The sequence below is a fragment of the Cinclus cinclus genome, chromosome 36 (genome assembly GCF_963662255.1).
Source record: "Cinclus cinclus chromosome 36, bCinCin1.1, whole genome shotgun sequence".
NCBI lineage: Eukaryota > Metazoa > Chordata > Aves > Passeriformes > Cinclidae > Cinclus > Cinclus cinclus.
The window spans coordinates 186,136-207,215 of NC_085081.1; the positions used below are offsets into that span (position 1 = coordinate 186,136).

Sequence of the window (21,080 nt, forward strand, 5' to 3'; positions counted from 1 at the left end):
AGTTGGGTTGAGTTGGGTTGGGTTGGGTTGGGTTGAGTTGGGTTGAGTTGGGTTGGGTTGAGTTGGGTTGAGTTGGGTTGGGTTGGGTTGACCTTGGCTGACCTTTGCTTGACCCCGTTTGGGTTCGCGGCCCCCGATTGGCCCCACCCCCACCTGCTCTCCTCCCATTGGCTCCTCCCCCATGTGGGCGTGGCCAATCACTCCACCCTCCCCTCCCCCTCCTCTGCAAGTGCCTCAATAAATAAACGAAATCCTGGGAAAACGCCCCAAAATGGCTGCTGGGAGTGGGGGGAGGGGTCAGCCCAGCCCCTCCCCCACCCAGGGCACCCTTGGGGACATCGGGGGGAGGGGCTCGGGGACACCAGAGATGGCCCCGAGGCTGCGCTTGTTCCGAATTTATTGATTCTGACCCCAAATCCGCGTCCCCTCCGTCACCGCCCTGGGGTGGCCCTGGTGGGACCTTGGTGGCCCTGGGGTGGCCCAGGCACCGTGTCCCACCCCCCCCCCCCCAAGCTCCACATCCCTCCAAATGTCCCCAGGGTGTCCCCAAGGTGTCCTGGAGCCACCACAGGAGGTGACGCACCCAAGTGTGACCCCAAGGTGTCCCCCATCCCCGTGTCCCCAATGTCCCCAAGGTGTCCCCAGTGTCCCCCAGGTGTCCCCAATGTCCCCCAGGTGTCCCCCAGGTGTCCCCCAGGTGTCCCCCATGTCCCCAGGTGTCCCCTAGTTGCTGTCCATGGTGTCCCTGATCCAGGACACGAAGCGACACACCTTGCTGTGACCCTGCCCCGTGTCCCCGTGATCTCAGACTGTCCCCCAGGTGTCCCCAATGTCCCCCAGGTGTCCCCCAGGTGTCCCCCATGTCCCCAGGTGTCCCCTAGTTGCTGTCCATGGTGTCCCTGATCCAGGACACGAAGCGACACACCTTGCTGTGACCCTGCCCCGTGTCCCCATGATCTCAGACTGTCCCCCAGGTGTCCCCAGGTGTCCCCCATGTCCCCAGGTGTCCCCAGTGTCCCCCAGGTGTCCCCAATGTCCCCCAGGTGTCCCCAGGTGTCCCCTAGTTGCTGTCCATGGTGTCCCTGATCCAGGACACGAAGCGACACACCTTGCTGTGACCCTGCCCCGTGTCCCCGTGATCTCAGACTGTCCCCCAGGTGTCCCCAATGTCCCCCAGGTGTCCCCCAGGTGTCCCCCATGTCCCCAGGTGTCCCCCAGGTGTCCCCAGTGTCCCCAGGTGTCCCCCAGGTGTCCCCAGGTGTCCCCCAGGTGTCCCCAGGTGTCCCCAGGTGTCCCCTAGTTGCTGTCCATGGTGTCCCTGATCCAGGACACGAAGCGACACACCTTGCTGTGACCCTGCCCCGTGTCCCCGTGATCTCAGACTGTCCCCCAGGTGTCCCCAGTGTCCCCAGGTGTCCCCCAGGTGTCCCCAGGTGTCCCCCAGGTGTCCCCAGTGTCCCCAGGTGTCCCCTAGTTGCTGTCCATGGTGTCCCTGATCCAGGACACGAAGCGACACACCTTGCTGTAGACCCCGGGGTGCCCGGGCAGGGCGCAGGTCTGCAGCCCCCAGGACACGATTCCCTGCAGGGTCCCATTGCAGGACAGGGGACCCCCGGAGTCACCCTGGGGACACACGGGGTCAGGGGTCACTCGGGGGTCAGGGGTCACTCGGGGGTCAGGGGTCACTCGGGGGTCACTCTGAGGTCACTCTGAGCTCAGGGCTCACTCTGAGGTCACTCAGGTCAGGGGTCACTCAGGGACAGGGGTCACTCGGGTCACTCGGGGGTCAGGGGTCACTCAGGGGTCAAGGGGGAAAATTGGATTTGAGGAACTTGGGGCAGATTTTGGGGCGGATTTTAGGAAGACTTGAGGGTGCTGGGGTCGATTTTGGGGCGGATTTTGGAGATCCTGGGCCAGATTTGGGGTGCATTTTGGGACACCTGGGGCAGATTTTGGGGCGGATTTTGGGGTTGTATTTCGGGCTCACCTGGCAGGAGTCGACGCGGCGGTCGCTGACGCCGGCGCAGAGCATGTTGGGAGTGATGCGCTGCGGGTACGCGCGGCGGCACGCGGCGTCCGACAGCAGCTGCACGTAGGCGCAGATCAGGCGGCTCGGGAGGGTCACTGCGGGGTCAGCCAGGGGTCACGGAGGGGTCAGCGGGGCCCCGACACCCCCAGGACCGTCCTGGGGTGGGCTGGGAGCTACTCAGGAATTACTCAGGGGTTACTCAGGGGTTACTCAGGGGTTACTAATAGGTTACTCAGGGGTCACGGAGGGGTCAGTGGGGCCAGGACACCCCCAGGATCGTCCTGGGGTGGGCTGGGAGCTACTCCTGGGTTACTCACAGATTACTCAGGGTCTACTCAGGGGTTACTAATAGGTTACTCAGGGGTCACGGAGGGGTCAGCGGGGCCCCGACACCCCCAGGACCATCCTGGGGTGGGCTGGGAGCTACTCCTGGGTTACTCAGGGTTTACTCAAGGGTTACTCAGGGGTTACTAATAGGTTAATCGGGGTCACGGAGGGGTCAGCGGGGCCCCGACACCCCCAGGACCGTCCTGGGGTGGGCTGGGAGCTACTCCTGGGTTACTCACAGGTTACTCCTGGGTTACTCAGGGGTTACTAATAGGTTACTCAGGGGTCACAGAGGGATCAGCGGGGCCGGGACACCCCCAGTACTGTCCTGGGGTGGGCTGGGAGCTACTCAGGAACTACTCAGGGGTTACTCAGGGGTTACTCAGGGGTTACTAATAGGTTACTCAGGGGTCACAGAGGGGTCAGTGGGGCCGGGACACCCCCAGGACCATCCTGGGGTGGGCTGGGAGCTACTCCTGGGTTACTCAGGGTTTACTCAAGGGTTACTCAGGGGTTACTAATAGGTTAATCAGGGGTCACGGAGGGGTCAGTGGGGCCAGGACACCCCCAGTACTGTCCTGGGGTGGGCTGGGAGCTACTCAGGAACTACTCAGGGGTTACTCAGGGGTTACTCAGGGGTTACTCAGGGGTTACTAATAGGTTACTCAGGGGTCACGGAGGGGTCAGTGGGGCCCCGACACCCCCAGGACCATCCTGGGGTGGGCTGGGAGCTACTCCTGGGTTACTCAGGGTTTACTCAAGGGTTACTCAGGGGTTACTAATAGGTTAATCGGGGTCACGGAGGGGTCAGCGGGGCCCCGACACCCCCAGGACCGTCCTGGGGTGGGCTGGGAGCTACTCCTGGGTTACTCATAGGTTACTCCTGGGTTACTCAGGGGTTACTAATAGGTTACTCAGGGGTCACGGAGGGATCAGCGGGGCCGGGACACCCCCAGTACTGTCCTGGGGTGGGCTGGGAGCTACTCAGGAACTACTCAGGGTTTACTCAAGGGTTACTCAGGGGTTAAGAGGGATCACTGAGGGGTCAGCGAGGTGGGGACACCCCCATTTTCCCCGAAATTTCACCCAAATTTCACCCCAATTTCACTTAAATTTCACAATTTTGCCCCAATTTCACCCAAACCTCACCCGCTTTCCCCCCCCCAAAATTCACTTCAAATTTCACCCAAAATTCTCTCCAATTTCCCCCAAATTCTCTCCAATTTCCCCCAAATTTCACTCCAATTTCACCCGAAATTCCCTGAAATTTCACAAAAAATTCACTCAAAATTTCCCCCAAATTTCACTCAAATTTCCCCCAAAATTCGCTGATATTTCACAAAAAATTCACTCAAAATTTCCCCCAAAATTCACTCAAATTTCCCCCAAAATTCACTCCAATTCCCCCCAATTTCACTCCAATTTCCCCCAAAATTCACTCCAATTTCACCCAAATTCACTCCAATTTCACCCAAATTCTCTCCAATTCCCCCCAAAATTCATTCCCATTTCACCCCAAATTCCCTGAAATTTCACAAAAAATTCTCTCCCATTTCACCCAAATTTCACTCCAATTCTCCCCAAAATTCACTCCGATTTCCCCCAAAATTCTCTCCAATTTCACCAAAATTTCACTCCAATTTCACCAAAATTCCCTGATATTTCACAAAAAATTCACTTAAAATCTCACCCAAAATTCTCTCCAATTTCCCCCAAAATCTCTCAAATTTTCCCCAAAATTCTCTCCAATTTCCTCCAAATTCACTCCAATTTCCCCCAAAATCTCACCAATTTTCCCCAAAATTCTCTCCAATTTCACCCAAAATTCACTCCAATTTCACCCCAAAATTTTCTCCAATTTCCTCCAAATTCTCTCCAATTTCCCCCAAATTCCCTCCAATTCCCCCCAAAATTCTCTCCCATTTCACCCAAATTTCACTCCAATTCTCCCCAAAATTCACTCCGATTTCCCCCAAAATTGTCTCCAATTTCACCCCAAATTCTCTCCAATTTCACCCAAAATTCCCTGATATTTCACCAAAAATTCACTTAAAATTTCCCCCAAAATTCACTTCAATTTCCCCCAAAATTCTCTCCAATTTCACCCAAAATTCACTCAAATTTCACCCAAATTCTCTCCAATTTCCCCCAAAATTTTCTCCAAATCCACCCAAAATTCACTCCAATTTTCCCCAAAATTCATTCCCATTTCACCCAAAATTCCCTGATATTTCACAAAAAATTCACTTAAAATTTCCCCCAAAATTCACTTCAATTTCCCCCAAAATCTCTCCAATTTTCCCCAAAATTCTCTCCAATTTCACCCAAAATTCACTCAAATTTCACCCAAATTCTCTCCAATTTCCCCCAAAATTCACTCCCATTTCACCCAAATTTCACTCCAATTCTCCCCAAAATTCACTCCGATTTCCCCCAAAATTGTCTCCAATTTCACCCCAAATTCCCTGATATTTCACCAAAAATTCACTTCAATTTCCCCCAAAATTCCCTTCAATTTCCCCCAAAATTCTCTCCAATTTCACCCAAAATTCACTCAAATTTCACCCAAATTCTCTCCAATTTCCCCCAAAATTTTCTCCAAATCCACCCAAAATTCACTCCAATTTTCCCCAAAATTCATTCCCATTTCACCCAAAATTCCCTGATATTTCACAAAAAATTCACTTAAAATTTCCCCCAAAATTCACTTCAATTTCCCCCCAAATTCTCTCCAATTTTCCCCAAAATTCTCTCCAATTCCCCCCAAATTCCCTCCAATTCCCCCCAAATTCTCTCCAATTTCCCCCAAATTCTCTCCAATTCCACCCAAAATTCTCTCCAATTCCCCCCAAATTCCCTCCAATTCCCCCCAAATTCTCTCCAATTTCCCCCAAATTCTCTCCAATTCCCCCCAAATTCTCTCCAATTCCACCCAAAATTCTCTCCAATTCCCCCCAAATTCTCTCCAATTTCCCCCAAATTCTCTCCAAATCCACCCAAAATTCTCTCCAATTCCCCCCCAATTCCCTCCAATTCCCCCCAAATTCTCTCCAATTTTCCCCAAATTCTCTCCAATTCCACCCAAAATTCTCTCCAATTCCCCCCAAATTCCCTCCAATTCCCCCCAAATTCTCTCCAATTTCCCCCAAATTCCCTCCAATTCCCCCCAAATTCTCTCCAATTTCCCCCAAATTCTCTCCAATTCCACCCAAAATTCTCTCCAATTCCCCCCAAATTCCCTCCAATTCCCCCCAAATTCTCTCCAATTTCCCCCAAATTCTCTCCAATTCCCCCCAAATTTCCCTCCAATTCCCCCCAAATTCCCTCCAATTCCCCCCAAAATTTCCCTCCCATTCCCCCCAAATTTCACTCCAACCCCCCCCCCACCCCCACCAAAATCCCCTGAAATTTTCCACCCAAACATCTCCCCGAAAACATCATCCCGATCTCACCCAAACTTCGCTTAAATCTCCCCTCCCCACCCCCACCCCCCAAAAAAAACCCCCAAAAAACCCCCGACACCCCCCGATCGTCCCTCACCCTGCGGCGTGGTCACCGTCCCCCAACCGGACAACAAGCAGGACGCTCCGGCCGGGGCGCAGCCTCGGGGCAGGGCCAGGGGCCGCACGCCGGGGCCGACGGTCGCCGGTCGTTCCAATTTCAGCAAGGCCAGGTCGTTGTCCAGAGTGACCGCATCGAAATTCGGGTGGGACACGGCCAGGACCACTCGACGTTCCTGCTCCGCGCCCTCGCGTCGGTTCAGGTCGTCCTCGCCCAGACGGACTCGGAGACCCCTGGGGGGTGGAGGAAAGGTGGGGAGGGGGTGTTGGGGATGTTTGGGGACATTGGAGGTGTTGGGGACATTGGGGACGTTGGGGACATTGGAGGTGTTGGGGACATTGGGGACGTTTGGGACATTGGGGACATTGGGGACATTTGGGGATGTTGGGGACGTTGGGGACATTGGAGGTGTTGGGGAGATTGGGGACATTTGGGGACATTGGGGACGTTTGGGGACATTGGAGGTGTTGGGGAGATTGGGGACATTTGGGGATGTTTGGGGACATTGGGGACATTGGGGACATTGGGGACATTGGAGGTGTTGGGAACATTGGGGACGTTGGGGACGTTGGGGACATTGGGGACATTTGGGGACATTTGGGACATTGGGGACGTTTGGGGACATTGGAGGTGTTGGGGACATTTGGGACATTGGGGACGTTTGGGGACATTGGAGGTGTTGGGGACATTGGGGACATTGGAGGTGTTGGGGATTTGGGGACGTTTGGGGATGTTTGGGGACGTTTGGGGACATTGGAGGTGTTGGGGACATTGGGGACATTTGGGAACATTGGGGACATTTGGGGACGTTGGGGACGTTTGGGGACATTGGAGAAATTTCGGACATTGGGGACATGGAGGGGATTTGGGGAACTGGGGACACTGGGGACACTGGGCAGAGGTCAGCATTCACTGGGTCCACTCCCTGTCCCTGTCCCCAGGTGCTGTCCCTGTCCCCAGGTGCTGTCCCCAGGTGCTGTCCCTGTCCCCAGGTGCTGTCCCTGTCCCCAGGTGCTGTCCCCAGGTGCTGTCCCTGTCCCCAGGTGCTGTCCCCAGGTGCTGTCCCCAGGTGCTGTCCCTGTCCCCAGGTGCTGTCCCTGTCCCTGTCCCCAGGTGCTGTCCCCAGGTGCTGTCCCTGTCCCCAGGTGCTGTCACCTGTGGAGGCAGTGGGCAGCGGTCAGCACCCACTGTCCCTGTCCCCAGGTGCTGTCCCTGTCCCTGTCCCCAGGTGCTGTCCCTGTCCCCAGGTGCTGTCCCCAGGTGCTGTCACCTGTGGAGGCAGTGGGCAGCGGTCAGCACCCACTGCGGCCGCACCAGGACCCCCCCGCAGCGCAGGGGGCCGTAGAGCAGCGCCTGCCAGGGCTGGGACATGGGGACACACGGGTACCCCCCGATGATCCGGTCCTCGTCCCCGGACGGGGACACGGCCGCGCAGGTGGCACCTGCGCCGTCCGGCGGCGCCTGAGAGAGGGTGGCACCTGCGGGGACAAAGGGACGGCGCTGTGGGGACGGCGGGGGTGGCACCTTGGGGGGACGAGGCGACCGAAGTGTCCCCCCGGGCCACCAAGGTGGGGACAACAGGTGTGGCACCTCCGTGGGGACGATGGCACCCAAAGTGTCCCCCGGGCCACCAAGGTGGGGACAACAGGTGTGGCACCTCCGTGGGGACGATGGCACCAGGAGTGTCCCCCCGGGCCACCAAGGTGGGGACAACAGGTGTGGCACCTCCGTGGGGACGATGGCACCAGGAGTGTCCCCCCGGGCCACCAAGGTGGGGACAACAGGTGTGGCACCTCCGTGGGGACGATGGCACCAGGAGTGTCCCCCCGGGCCACCAAGGTGGGGACAACAGGTGTGGCACCTCCGTGGGGACGATGGCACCAGGAGTGTCCCCCCGGGCCACCAAGGTGGGGACAACAGGTGTGGCACCTCCGTGGGGACGATGGCACCCAAAGTGTCCCCCCGGGCCACCAAGGTGGGGACAACAGGTGTGGCACCTCCGTGGGGACGATGGCACCAGGAGTGTCCCCCCGGGCCACCAAGGTGGGGACAACAGGTGTGGCACCTCCGTGGGGACGATGGCACCAGGAGTGTCCCCCTGGCCACCGAGCGTGTCACCTCATGGGGACAACAGGTGTGGCACCTTTATGGGGATGCTGGCATCAGGTGTGGCACCTCCATGGGGCCGCCAGGTGTGGCACTTTTATAGGGACAATGCCACCCAGAATGTCCCCCAGGCCACCGGGTGTGGCACCTCCGTGAGGACAGGTGTGGCACCTTTTCGGGGCCACCAGGTGTGTCACTTTTATGGGGACAATGCCACCAGGAGTGGCACCTCTTCGGGACAGCAGGTGTGTCACCTTCACGGGGACGCTGGCGTCAGGTGTGCCACCTCCATGGGGACAAGCGTGGCACCGCCGTGGGGCCACCAGGTGTGGCACCTTTATGGGGACAATGCCACCGCGAGTGTCCCCTGGGCCACCGGGGTGGGGATAATGTCCCCAGGAGTGTCCTCAGGTGTGTCCCCAGGTGTCCCCAGGTATCCCCAGCTGCTCCAAGGTATCCCCAGCTGTCCCCAGGTGTCCTCAGGTGTCCCCTGGCGTGTCCCAGCTGTCCCCAGGTGTCACCAGATGTCCCCAGGTATCCCCAGGTGTGTCCCCAGGTATCCCCAGGTGTCCCCATCTCTCCCCAGGTATCCCCAGGTGTGTCCCCAGGTATCCCCAGGTGTCCCCATCTCTCCCCAGGTATCCCCAGGTGTGTCCCCAGGTGTATCCCCAGGTGTATCCCCAGGTATCCCCAGGTGTGTCCCCAGCTCTCCCCAGGTGTTCCCATCTCTCCCCAGGTATCCCCAGGTGTGTCCCCAGGTGTCCCCAGGTATCCCCAGGTATCCCCAGGTGTATCCCCAGGTGTATCCCCAGGTGTGTCCCCAGGTGTATCCCCAGGTATCCCCAGGTGTATCCCCAGGTATCCCCAGGTGTGTCCCCAGGTATCCCCAGGTGTGTCCCCAGGTATCCCCAGGTATCCCCAGGTGTATCCCCAGGTGTATCCCCAGGTGTGTCCCCAGGTGTGTCCCCAGGTATCCCCAGGTATCCCCAGGTGTATCCCCAGGTGTATCCCCAGGTGTATCCCCAGGTGTGTCCCCAGGTGTGTCCCCAGGTGTGTCCCCAGGTGTGTCCCCAGGTACCTGAGAGCAGCAGCAGCAGCAGCAGCGACTCCACGGCCCTGAGGGGACACGGGAGGGGACACAGGTGACCCGGCTGCCCCTCCCCCCACAGCCAATTTTCCCCCATTTTTCCCATTTTCCCCATTTTCCCCAATTTTTCCCATTTTTCCCCAATTTTTCCCCTTTTCCCCCATTTTCCCCCATTTCTCCCCAGTTTTTCTGGTCCCCCCCTTTTCCCCTTTTCCCCATTTCCTCCCCATTTCCCAAATTTTCCCCATCCCACCCCCCCTTTTTCCCACTTCCCCCATTTCCCCAATTTTCCCCCATTCCCCCCATTTTTTCTGTTTCCCTCCATTTTTTCCCCATTTCCCATTTCCCCATTTCCCATTTCCCCCATTTCCCATTTCCCCATTTCTCCCATTCCCATTTCCCCATTCCCCATTTCCCATTTCCCCCATTTCCCATTTCCCCATTTCCCCATTTCCCATTTCCCATTTCCCCATTTCCCCATTTCCCATTTCCCCATTTCCCATTTCCCCATTTCCCCATTTCCCTCTTTCCCATTTCTCCCATTCCCATTTCCCCATTCCCCATTCCCCATTTCCCATTTCCCCCATTTCCCCATTTCCCATTTCCCCATTTCCCCATTTCCCATTTCCCATTTCCCCATTTCCCATTTCCCCATTTCCCCATTTCCCCATTTCCCATTTCCCCATTTCCCATTTCCCATTTCCCCATTTCCCATTTCCCATTTCCCCCATTTCCCATTTTCCCATTTCCCATTTCCCCCATTTCCCCATTTCCCATTTCCCCATTTCCCATTTCCCCCATTTCCCATTTTCCCATTTCCCCCATTTCCCCATTTCCCCGTTCCCATTTCTCCCATTCCCATTTCCCCATTTCCCAGTTCCCATTTCTCCCATTTCCCTCATTCCCATTTCCCCATTTCCCCATTTCCCCATTTCCCCATTTCCCCATTTCTCCCATTTCCCTCATTCCCATTTCCCCATTTCCCTCTTTCCCATTTTCCCCATTTCCCATATCCCCAATTTCCCCCAATTTTTCTGCTATTTCCTCCCATTTCCCCCATTTCCAGTTTCCCCCATTTCCCCCAATTTCAATGTTTTCCCCCATTTCCCCCATTTTCCCATTTCCCATTCCCCCCATTTCCCATTCCCCCAATTTTCCTGCTATTCCCCCATTTCCCCCATTCCCATGTCCCAAATTTTCCCATTTCCCCCATTACTGGATCCCACATTTTCCTGGTATTTCCCCCATTTCCCCCAATTTTCCCCCCATTTTTCCCATTTTCTCCCCCATTTCCTATTTCCCCATTTCCCCCAATTCCCCAAATTTCCTGCTATTTCCTCCCATTTCCCCATTTCCCATTTCCCCATTTCCCCCATTCCCCTTTTCCCCATTTCCCCATTTCCCCCAATTTTTCTGTTATTTCCCCCATTTCCCCCATTTCCCCATTTTCCCCAAATTTTCCCCATTTTCCCCATATTCTCCCCATTCCCCCATTTCCCCCATTCCCCCATTTCCCCATTTCCCCCAATTTTCCTGCTATTCCCCCATTTCCCCATTTTCCCAATTTCCCCATTTCCCCCATTCCCCACAAATTTTCCCCCATTTCCCCCATTTCCCCATTTTCCCCAATTTTCCTGCTATTTCCCCTTTTCCCCAATTTTCCTGCTATTTCCCCATTTCCCCCCATTTCCTCTCCCCTTTTCCCCCATTTTTCCCATTTTCTCCCCCATTTCCCCTTTTTCCCATTTCCCATTTCCCCCATTTTTTCTGTTATTTCCCCATTTTCCCCATTTCCCATTCCCCCATTTTCCCCCAATTCCCTCCATTTTCCCCCATTTTCCCCCTTTCCCCCCATGTCCCAAATTTTCCCATTTCCCCCATTAGTGGATCCCACATTTTTCGTGGTATTTCCCCCATTTCCCCCAATTTTCCCCCCATTTTTCCCATTTTCTCCCCCATTTCCTATTTCCCCATTTTTCCACAATTTAACCCCACTTTTCCCCATTTCCCAATTTCCCCCATTTCCCCCATTTCCCCCATTTTCCCCCTTTTCCCCCCATTTTCCCCATTTCTCCCATTCCCATTTCCCCCCATTTTCCCATTTTCCCATTCCCCCATTTCCCCATTTTCCCCCCTTTTCCCCCCATTTTTCCCCATTTCCCCATTTTCCACAATTTAACCCCATTTTTCCCCATTTCCCCATTTTCCACAATTTAACCCATTTTTCCCCATTTCCCCATTTTTTCCCCATTTTTCCTCATTTTTTCCCCATTTCCCCCCCTTTCCCCCCTTTTTCCCATTTTCCCCATTCCCCCATTTTTCCACAATTTAACCCCATTTTTCCCCATTTCCCCATTTCCCCCATTTTCCCCCATTTTTCCCCATTTCCCCATTTTTCCACAATTTAACCCCATTTTTCCCCATTTCCCCATTTTTCCCCATTTTTCCTCATTTTTTCCCCATTTCCCCCCCTTTCCCCCCTTTTTCCCATTTTCCCCATTCCCCCATTTTTCCACAATTTAACCCCATTTCCCCCATTTTTCCCCATTTCCCCATTTTTCCCCATTTTCCCCCATTTTTTCCCCATTTTTCATCATTTTTTCCCCTTTTCCCCCCTTTTCCCCATTTTCCCCATTCCCCCATTTTTCCACAATTTTCCCCCCATTTTCCCCATTTTCCCCCCATTTTCCCCCATTTTCCCCCCATTTTTCCCCCATTTTCTCACCTCTGTCCCATCCTCGTTCCCACTCTCTCCTCTCTCCCCTCCCCCCCCTCCCTTCCCGGTTTTTGTGACCCCGCCCGGGGTGGGGGAGGGGCGGGGCCGCTCCTGCCTCAGTTTCCCTTAATCCCAGCACGCTCTGACTCACTCGGCTCCCGCCTAGTTTGGCCCAGTTTGGCCCAGTTTGGCCCCACTTTTCCCGTTTTCCCTCCCCATTTTTCTCCTTTTCCCCCCTGATTTTCCCATTTTCTCCCCGAAGTTTCCCCAATTTTCCCTGATTTCCCCCCCCCGATTTTCTCCATTTCACTTCATTTCCCCTGATTTTTCCCCATTTTCACCCCATTTTTCCCTGATTTTCCACAATTTTGAAACAGTTTTCCCTGATTTTCCACATTTTTCACCCCATTTTTCCCCGACTTCCCCCATTTTCCCATTTTTCCCTGATTTTCCCCATTTTTGAATCAGTTTTCCCTGATTTTCCCCCTTTTTTTCCATTTTTCCCTGATTTTCCACAATTTTGATTCATTTTCCCTTTGATTTTCCCCAATTTTCTGTTTTTCCCTGATTTTTCCCCGTTTTCACCCCATTTTTCCCTGATTTTCCACAATTTTGAAACAGTTTTCCCTGATTTTCCACATTTTTCACCCCATTTTTCCCCGACTTCCCCCATTTTCCCATTTTTCCCTGATTTTCCCCATTTTTGAATCAGTTTTCCCTGATTTTCCCCCTTTTTTTCCATTTTTCCCTGATTTTCCACAATTTTGATTCATTTTCCCTTTGATTTTCCCCAATTTTCTGTTTTTCCCTGATTTTTCCCCGTTTTCACCCCATTTTTCCCTGATTTTCCACAATTTTGAAACAGTTTTCCCTGATTTTCCACATTTTTCACCCCATTTTTCCCCGACTTCCCCCATTTTCCCATTTTTCCCTGATTTTCCCCATTTTTGAATCAGTTTTCCCTGATTTTCCCCCTTTTTTTTTCCATTTTTCCCTGATTTTCCACAATTTTGATTCATTTTCCCTTTGATTTTCCCCAATTTTCTGTTTTTCCCTGATTTTTCCCCGTTTTCACCCCATTTTTCCCTGATTTTCCACAATTTTGAAACAGTTGTCCCTGATTTTCCACATTTTTCACCACATTTTTCCCTGACTTCCCCCATTTTCCCATTTTTCCCTGATTTCCCCCTTTTTTTTCCATTTTTCCCTGATTTCCCACAATTTTGCTTCATTTTCCCCTTGATTTCCAACGATTTCCCCCCATTTTTCCCTGATTTTTCCACAATTTTCTGTTTTTTCCCTGATTTTCCCCCTTTTTTTCCATTTTCCCCTGATTTTCCACAATTTTGATTCATTTTCCCTTTGATTTTCCCCAATTTTCTATTTTTTCCCTGATTTTTCCCAATTTTCTTGTTTTTTTCCCTGATTTTCCCCATTTTTCCATTTTCCCACAATTCTGCTTCGTTTCCCCCTTGATTTCCACCAATTTCACCCCATTTTTCCCTGATTTCCCCCATTTTTTAATCGTTTTCCCCTATTTTCCCCATTTTCCCCTCATTTTTCCCTGATTTTCCCCATTTTCCCCAATTTTCCCTGATTTTCCCAATTTTCACCCCCTTTCCCCCCGATTTTGCCCCATTTTTCCCTGATTTTTCCACGATTTTCTGTTTTTCCCTGATTTTTCCCCATTTGTCCATTTCCCCTGATTTTCCACAATTTTGCTTCGTTTTTTCCTGATTTTCCCCATTTTCCCATTTTCCCCTGACTTCCCCCATTTTTTTGGATCTTTTTTCCCAACTTTTCCTCCTTCTTGCCCATTTTCCCCTCATTTTCCTCCTGATTTCCCCCAATTTTCCCCCAATTTTCCCCCTTTTTTATAATTTTCCCTTGATTTCCCCCATTTTTGCCTCATTTTTCCCAGACTTTTCCTCCTTCCTCCCAATTTTTCCCTTATTTCCCTGATTTTCCACATTTTCCCCTCATTTCTCCCCCCTTTTTTTCCCATTTTTGGATCGTTTTCCCCAATTTTGCCTCATTTTTCCCTTGATTTTCCCGATTTCCCCCATTTTCCCATTTCCCCTGATTTTCCCCATTTCCCCCCAATTTTCCTCTCATTCCCCCCAATTTTCCCTCATTTTGCCCAATTTTTGGATCATTTTACCCCAATTTTCCCCATTTTTCCTGATTTTCCCCATTTTTGGATCAATTTACCCATTTTTCCCCCATTTCCCCCTCTCAGATTTCCCCCATTTTTGCCCCTTTTCCTCATTTTCCCCCCATTTCCCCACTAAATTTCCCCAAATTTCCCCAAATTTTCCCCATTTTTTCCCCCAATCTTCAGCATTTGGGGCTCATTTTCCACGTTTTCCCCCATTTTGCCTCATTTTCCCCAATTTTGAGGGGGGAAATGGCGGGAAACGTGAGGGGAAAATGGCGGGAAACGTGAGGGGAAAATGGCGGGAAACGTGAGGGGAAAATGGCGGGAAACGTGAGGGGAAAATGGCGGGAAACGTGAGGGGGAAATGGCGGGAAACGTGAGGGGAGAAGGCTCCCAGTGTTCCCAGTTTGCTCCCAGTGTTCCCAGTTGGTTCCCAGTTGGCTCCCAGTGTTCCCAGTTGGTTCCCAGTTGGCTCCCAGTGCACTCCCAGTTCACTCCCAGTTCACTCCCAGTGTTCCCAGTTGGTTCCCAGTTGGCTCCCAGCACTCCCAGTAAGACTCTGCGACGCCCTCAGTGCCCCCTCCATGACGTCACCCCCCCTCCCAGCCAATCAGAAGTTGCAAAGGAGGTGGATCCAGACGCACGCTCAGCTCTGATTGGTCTTTATTGCGGAACGGTGGGCGTGGCCTCGGCTGGCCCCGCCCCCGGGGCCGGCAGCGCTGTCTGATAAATCACCAGGGGCTGGGGGGAGGGGAAGGGGCGTGGTCAATGATAGCCACGCCCACAGCACCACCCCCAATGCCCATATAAGGAAGTTATAAACCACACACCCCCCCGTTATCGTTCATAGCCACGCCCCCCTCCTGTCACTCACCGCTGGCCCCGCCCTGGGGCGTGCCCTGGTGGCCGCCACGCAGCCAATCACAGCCAGCACCGCCCCCCGCCGCCGATGACGTCAGCAGCAGCACCTGGGTGCCCAGCAGCACCCCCTGGTGGATGGAAAATGGGGAGAAATGAGGGGAAATTGGGTCAAAGCGAGCCGAGAGCGACGCCAAAAGCGATCCCAAAACGTGACCCAAAAATGACCCAAAATTGGTCCAAAAATGACCCAAAATTGCCCCAAAATAGGATGAAAAATGACCCAAAACTGACCCAGAGCTGTCCAATAAGTGACCAATAACTGACCATGAGTGACCATGAGTGACCAATAACTGGCCAGCAGTGACCAATAACTGAGAGTGACCGGCAGTGACCGGCAGTGACCGGCAGTGACCATCACTGACCGGAAGTGACCATCACTGACCAGTAGTGACCAGCAGTGACCAGTAGTGACCATCACTGACTGGAAGTGACCATCACTGACCAGCAGTGACCATCGCTGACCAGTAGTGACCAGTAGTGACCAGCAGTGACCATCGCTGACCAGTAGTGACCAGTAGTGACCATCACTGACTGGAAGTGACCATCACTGACCAGCAGTGACCATCGCTGACCAGTAGTGACCAGTAGTGACCAGCAGTGACCATCACTGACCAGCAGTGACCATCGCTGACCAGTAGTGACCAGTAGTGACCATCACTGACCAGCAGTGACCAGTAGTGACCAGCAGTGACCATCACTGAGCAGTAGTGACCAGTAGTGACCATCACTGACTGGAAGTGACTATCACTGACCAGTAGTGACCGTCACTGACCAGTAGTGACCATCACTGACCAGTAGTGACCAGCAGTGACCAGTAGTGACCATCACTGACTGGAAGTGACCATCACTGACCAGCAGTGACCATCGCTGACCAGTAGTGACCAGTAGTGACCAGCAGTGACCATCGCTGACCAGTAGTGACCAGTAGTGACCATCACTGACTGGAAGTGACCATCACTGACCAGCAGTGACCATCGCTGACCAGTAGTGACCAGTAGTGACCAGCAGTGACCATCACTGACCAGCAGTGACCATCGCTGACCAGTAGTGACCAGTAGTGACCAGCAGTGACCATCACTGAGCAGTAGTGACCAGTAGTGACCATCACTGACTGGAAGTGACTATCACTGACCAGTAGTGACCGTCACTGACCAGTAGTGACCAGCAGTGACCAGTAGTGACCATCATTGTCCGGAAGTGAGCAGCAGGGACCAGCAGTGACCAGTAGTGACCATCACTGACTGGAAGTGACCATCACTGACCAGTAGTGACCAGCATTGACCAGCAGTGACCATCACTGAGCAGTAGTGACCAGTAGTGACCATCACTGACTGGAAGTGACCGTCACTGACCAGCAGTGACCAGTAGTGACCATCACTGACCAGCAGTGACCATCACTGACCAGTAGTGACCAGTAGTGACCAGTAGTGACCATCACTGACCAGTAGTGACCAGTAGTGACCAGCAGTGACCAGCAGTGACCAGCAGTGACCAGTAGTGACCATCACTGACCAGTAGTGACCAGTAGTGACCAGTAGTGACCAGCAGTGACCAGCAGTGACCATCACTGACCAGCAGTGACCATCGCTGACCAGTAGTGACCAGTAGTGACCATCACTGACCAGTAGTGACCAGCAGTGACCAGTAGTGACCAGTAGTGACCATCACTGACCAGTAGTGACCAGCAGTGACCATCACTGACCAGCAGTGACCAGTAGTGACCATCACTGACCGGCAGTGACCGCTCACCTGTGCGGCCGGGCCCAGGCCGTAGCACCAGTGGCAGCTGTGGGGGAGGAGCAGCCCCTGCACCCCCAGGGCCAGGAAGGACACGATGGACGCAACGATGTCCAGCACCAGCACGGCCCGAGCCTGCAGCCAGAGTGACCGGTGAGTGACCAGTGAGAGACCAGTGAGTGACCGGTGAGTGACCGGTGAGTGACCGGTGAGTGACCGGTGAGTGACCAGTGAGAGACCGGTGAGTGACCGGTGAGTGACCGGTGAGTGACCAGTGAGAGACCAGTGAGTGACCAGTGAGTGACCAGTGAGAGACCGGTGAGAGACCGGTGAGTGACCGGTGAGTGACCAGTGAGTGACCAGTTAGAGACCAGTGAGTGACCGGTGAGTGACCGGTGAGTGACCAGTGAGAGACCAGTGAGAGACCAGTGAGTGACCAGTGAGAGACCGGTGAGTGACCGGTGAGTGACCGGTGAGTGACCGGTGAGTGACCGGTGAGAGACCGGTGAGTGACCGGTGAGTGACCAGTGAGAGACCGGTGAGAGACCGGTGAGTGACCGGTGAGAGACCGGTGAGTGACCGGTGAGTGACCGGTGAGAGACCGGTGAGTGACCAGTGAGTGACCGGTGAGTGACCAGTGAGAGACCAGTGAGAGACCGGTGAGTGACCGGTGAGTGACCGGTGAGTGACCAGTGAGTGACCAGTGAGAGACCAGTGACCGGTGAGTGACCAGTGAGTGACCAGTGAGTGACCAGTGAGAGACCAGTGAGTGACCGGTGAGTGACCGGTGAGTGACCAGTGAGTGACCAGTGAGTGACCAGTGAGAGACCGGTGAGTGACCGGTGAGTGACCGGTGAGTGACCAGTGAGTGACCAGTGAGAGACCGGTGAGTGACCAGTGAGTGACCGGTGAGTGACCAGTGAGAGACCGGTGAGTGACCGGTGAGTGACCAGCAACAACTGACCCAAAAATGTCCCCAAATGACCCTCCCAGTCCCCCCCAGTTCCCCCCAGTCCCCCCCAGTCCCCCCCAGTTCCCCCCCCAGTCCCCCCCAGTTCCCCCCCCAGTCCCCCCCAGTTCCCCCCCCAGTCCCCCCCAGTCCCCCCCAGTTTCCCCAGTTCCCCCCAGTCCCCCCCAGTCCCCCCCAGTTTCCCCAGTTCCCCCCAGTCCCCCCCAGTCCCCCCCAGTTTCCCCAGTCCCCCCCAGTTTCCCCCCCAGTCCCCCCCAGTTCCCCCCAGTCCCTCCCAGTCCCCTCCCAGTCCCCTCCCAGTCCCCCCCAGTCCCTCCCAGTCCCTCCCAGTCCCTCCCAGTTCCCCCCAGTTCCCCCCAGTCCCTCCCAGTTCCCCCCAGTCCCTCCCAGTCCCTCCCAGTCCCTCCCAGTTCCCCCCAGTTCCCCCCAGTCCCTCCCAGTTCCCCCCAGTCCCTCCCAGTCCCCTCCCAGTCCCCTCCCAGTCCCCCCCAGTCCCTCCCAGTCCCTCCCAGTCCCTCCCAGTTCCCCCCAGTCCCTCCCAGTCCCTCCCCGTTCCCCCCCAGTCCCTCCCAGTCCCTCCCAGTCCCTCCCAGTTCCCCTCACCACCGGCCCGCTCCCCAGGGGTGTTCCCAGTTGCGCCCCCAGGGGGTCCCGGAGCGTGGCCAGCAGGGACCCCCCGAGGGCCACCTGGAGGCTCCCGAGCATCACGTGACACACCTGGACAGGGGGGGGGGGGGTGTGGGGGAGGGGCGGGGGGTGGGGGAGGGGCGGTCAGGGGTGGAGCTCCCAAACCCCGCCCCTCCCCCCCCCCAAAAAAGAGCAAAGTCCCGGCCCCTCCCCCACCCCAGCATGGAGCCAAAATCTGCCCCTCCCCCACCGCAAAGGGTTTAAAACCCAGTATAAACCAGTATAAACCAGTATAAACCACTATAAACCACTATAAACCACTATAAACCACTATAAACCAGTAACCCACACCCTAAACCAGTATAAACCAATATAAACCAGTAACACACACCCCAAACCAGTATAAACCAGTATAAACCAGTATAAACCACTATAAACCAGTATAAACCACTATAAACCACTATAAACCAGTAACCCACACCCTAAACCAGTATAAACCAGTATAAACCCAGTAACACACACCCCAAACCAGTATAAACCAGTATAAACCAGTATAAACCACTATAAACCACTATAAACCACTATAAACCAGTAACCCACACCCCAAACCAGTATAAACCAGTATAAACCAGTAACCTACACCCTAAACCTGTATGAACCAGTATAAACCATTAACCCACACCCAAACCAGTATAAACCAGTATAAACCAGTGTAAACCTGTTACCTATACCCCAAATCAGTATAAACCAGCATAAACCAGTATAAACCAGTAAACCTAAACCCCCTCCCAGTATAAACCGTTAACCCCCAAACCCCATACCGGTATAAACCAGTATAAACCAGTATAAACCAGTATAAACCAGTATGAACCAGTATGAACCAGTATAAACCAGTTGGTCCCACGGGGTTCACCCACCCCCAGCGCCAGGGGCTCCCCCCAGAGCCCCCCCAGTACAAACCAGTAACCCCCAAACCCCAAACCAGTACGAACCAGTACCCCCAAACCCCATACCGGTACAAACCAGTATAAACCAGTATAAACCAGTTGGTCCCACGGGGTTCACCCACCCCCAGCGCCAGGGGCTCCCCCCAGAGCCCCCCCCCTTTCCTGGGGCCGGGTGGGGGAGGGGCGGCCCCTCCCCCACCCCCGGGCAGGACCCGCGTCAGCAGCAGCAGCTCCGCCATGGACCAGTACAAACCAGTATAAACCAGTATAAACCAGTATAAACCAGTAGGGGACCGGTACAGACCAGTAGAAAGCGGTGTAAACCAGTACGGACCAGTATGGAACAGCAACTCCCAATTCCCGCCCAGTTCCCCTCCCAGTTTGTCCCAGTCCCTCCCAGTCCCTCCCAGTTTGTCCCAGTCCCTCCCAGTTTAACCCAGTTCCCCCCAGTTTGTCCCAGTTTAACCCAGTCCATCCCAGTTTGTCCCAGTCCCTCCCAGTTTTAACCCAGTTCCCCCCAGTTTGTCCCAGTTTAACCCAGTCCCTCCCAGTCCCTCCCAGTTTAACCCAGTCCCCTCCCAGTCCCTCCCAGTTTAACCAGTCCCTCCCAGTTTGTCCAGTCCCTCCCAGTTTAACCCACTCCTCCCAGTCCCTCCCAGTTTAACCCGGTCCCTCCCAGTTTGTCCCAGTCCCTCCCAGTTTGTCCCAGTCCCTCCCAGTCCCTCCCAGTTTAACCCAGTCCCTCCCAGTTTGTCCCAGTCCCTCCAGTCCCCTCCCAGTTTAACCCAGTCCCTCCCAGTTTGTCCCAGTCCCTCCCAGTCCCTCCAGTTTAATCCCAGTTTATTCCCAGTTCCCCCCAGTCCCTCCCAGTAACCCCAAACCCCCGAACCAGTTTGAACCAGTAAGAACCAGTATGGAACCAGGCCCCTCCCCCACCCCCAAAAAAAGAACCCGGAAGTGCCAAATTTGGGGTTAAAAATCCAATTTTGGGGTTGAAAAAAAAATCCCAATTTTGGGTCTAAAAATCTGAATTTTGGGGCTAAAAAATCCAAATTTTGGGTTAAAAAAATCCAAATTTTGGGTTAAAAAAAATCCAAATTTTGGGTCTAAAAAAGTCCCAATTTTGGGGTTAAAAAAATCCAAATTTTGGGGCTAAAAACCCTGAATTTTGGGGTTAAAAAAAAACTCAATTTTTGAGTTAAAAAAATCTCAATTTTGGGGCAAAAAACCCCAAAATTTTGGGGTTAAAATCTCAGTTTTGGGGATAAAAATCCGAATTTTGGGTCGAAAAAATCCCAATTTTTGGGGCTAAAAATCCAAATTTTGGGGTTGGAAAAAAATCAGAATTTTGGGTCTAAAAAATCTGAATTTTGGGTCTAAAAAATCCCAATTTTTGAGTTAAAAAAAATCTCAATTTTCGGTTTAAAAAGTCCCAATTTTGGGGTTAAAAAAATCGTAATCTTTGAGCTCAAAAATCTCAATTTTGGGGGAAAAAAAATCCAAATTTTGGGGCTAAAGATCCAAATTTTGGGGTTGAAAAAAATCTGAATTTTGGGTCTAAAAAATCCCATTTTTTGAGTTAAAAAAAATCTCAATTTTGTGGATAAAAAAATCCCAATTTTGGAGCTAAAAATCCCAATTTTGGGTCTAAAAAATCTGAATTTTAGGGCTAAAAAAAATCCCAATTTTGGGTTAAAAAAATTTTAATTTTGGGTTTAAAAATCTCAATTTTGGGGTTCAAAAATCAGAATTTTGGGTCTAAAAAAAATCTCATTTTTGGGGCTAAAAGATCCCAATTTTGGGGATAAAAAAATCTGAATTTTTGAGTTCAAAAATCTCAATTTTGGGGAAAAAAAAATCAAAATTTTGGGGCTAAAAAATCCCAATTTGGGGG

At 53.3% G+C, this 21,080-nt stretch overlaps 1 protein-coding gene across 1 annotated transcript; it reads right to left on the reverse strand.

Moving 5' to 3' along the window:
• Positions 1-1,470: 1,470 nt before the first annotated feature.
• Positions 1,471-15,630, reverse strand: LOC134055865 (kallikrein-14-like). Its single transcript, XM_062512334.1, has 7 exons — positions 15,478-15,630; positions 14,859-14,973; positions 14,660-14,725; positions 7,188-7,395; positions 5,897-6,150; positions 1,988-2,124; positions 1,471-1,623 (listed from the first exon to the last, which is right to left on the reverse strand). The coding sequence occupies exons 1-7, from the start codon at positions 15,628-15,630 to the stop codon at positions 1,471-1,473; spliced, it is 1,086 nt and encodes a 361-aa protein (XP_062368318.1).
• Between the last annotated feature and the right edge of the window lie 5,450 nt (positions 15,631-21,080).

What these genes read in the sequence shown, in the direction of transcription:
- LOC134055865 (XM_062512334.1), bottom strand. Translation starts at nt 15,630, where the DNA reads ATGGTCACTACTGGTCACTACTGCTCAGTGATGGTCACTGCTGGTCAC. An exon ending in GTCACTACTGGTCACTACTG is followed by an intron (nt 14,974 to 15,477) that starts GTCAGCGATGGT and finishes TCCATCCACCAG; the next exon opens with GGGGTGCTGCTGGGCACCCA. An exon ending in GACGGTGACCACGCCGCAGG is followed by an intron (nt 2,125 to 5,896) that starts GTGAGGGACGAT and finishes CTGACCCCGCAG; the next exon opens with TGACCCTCCCGAGCCGCCTG.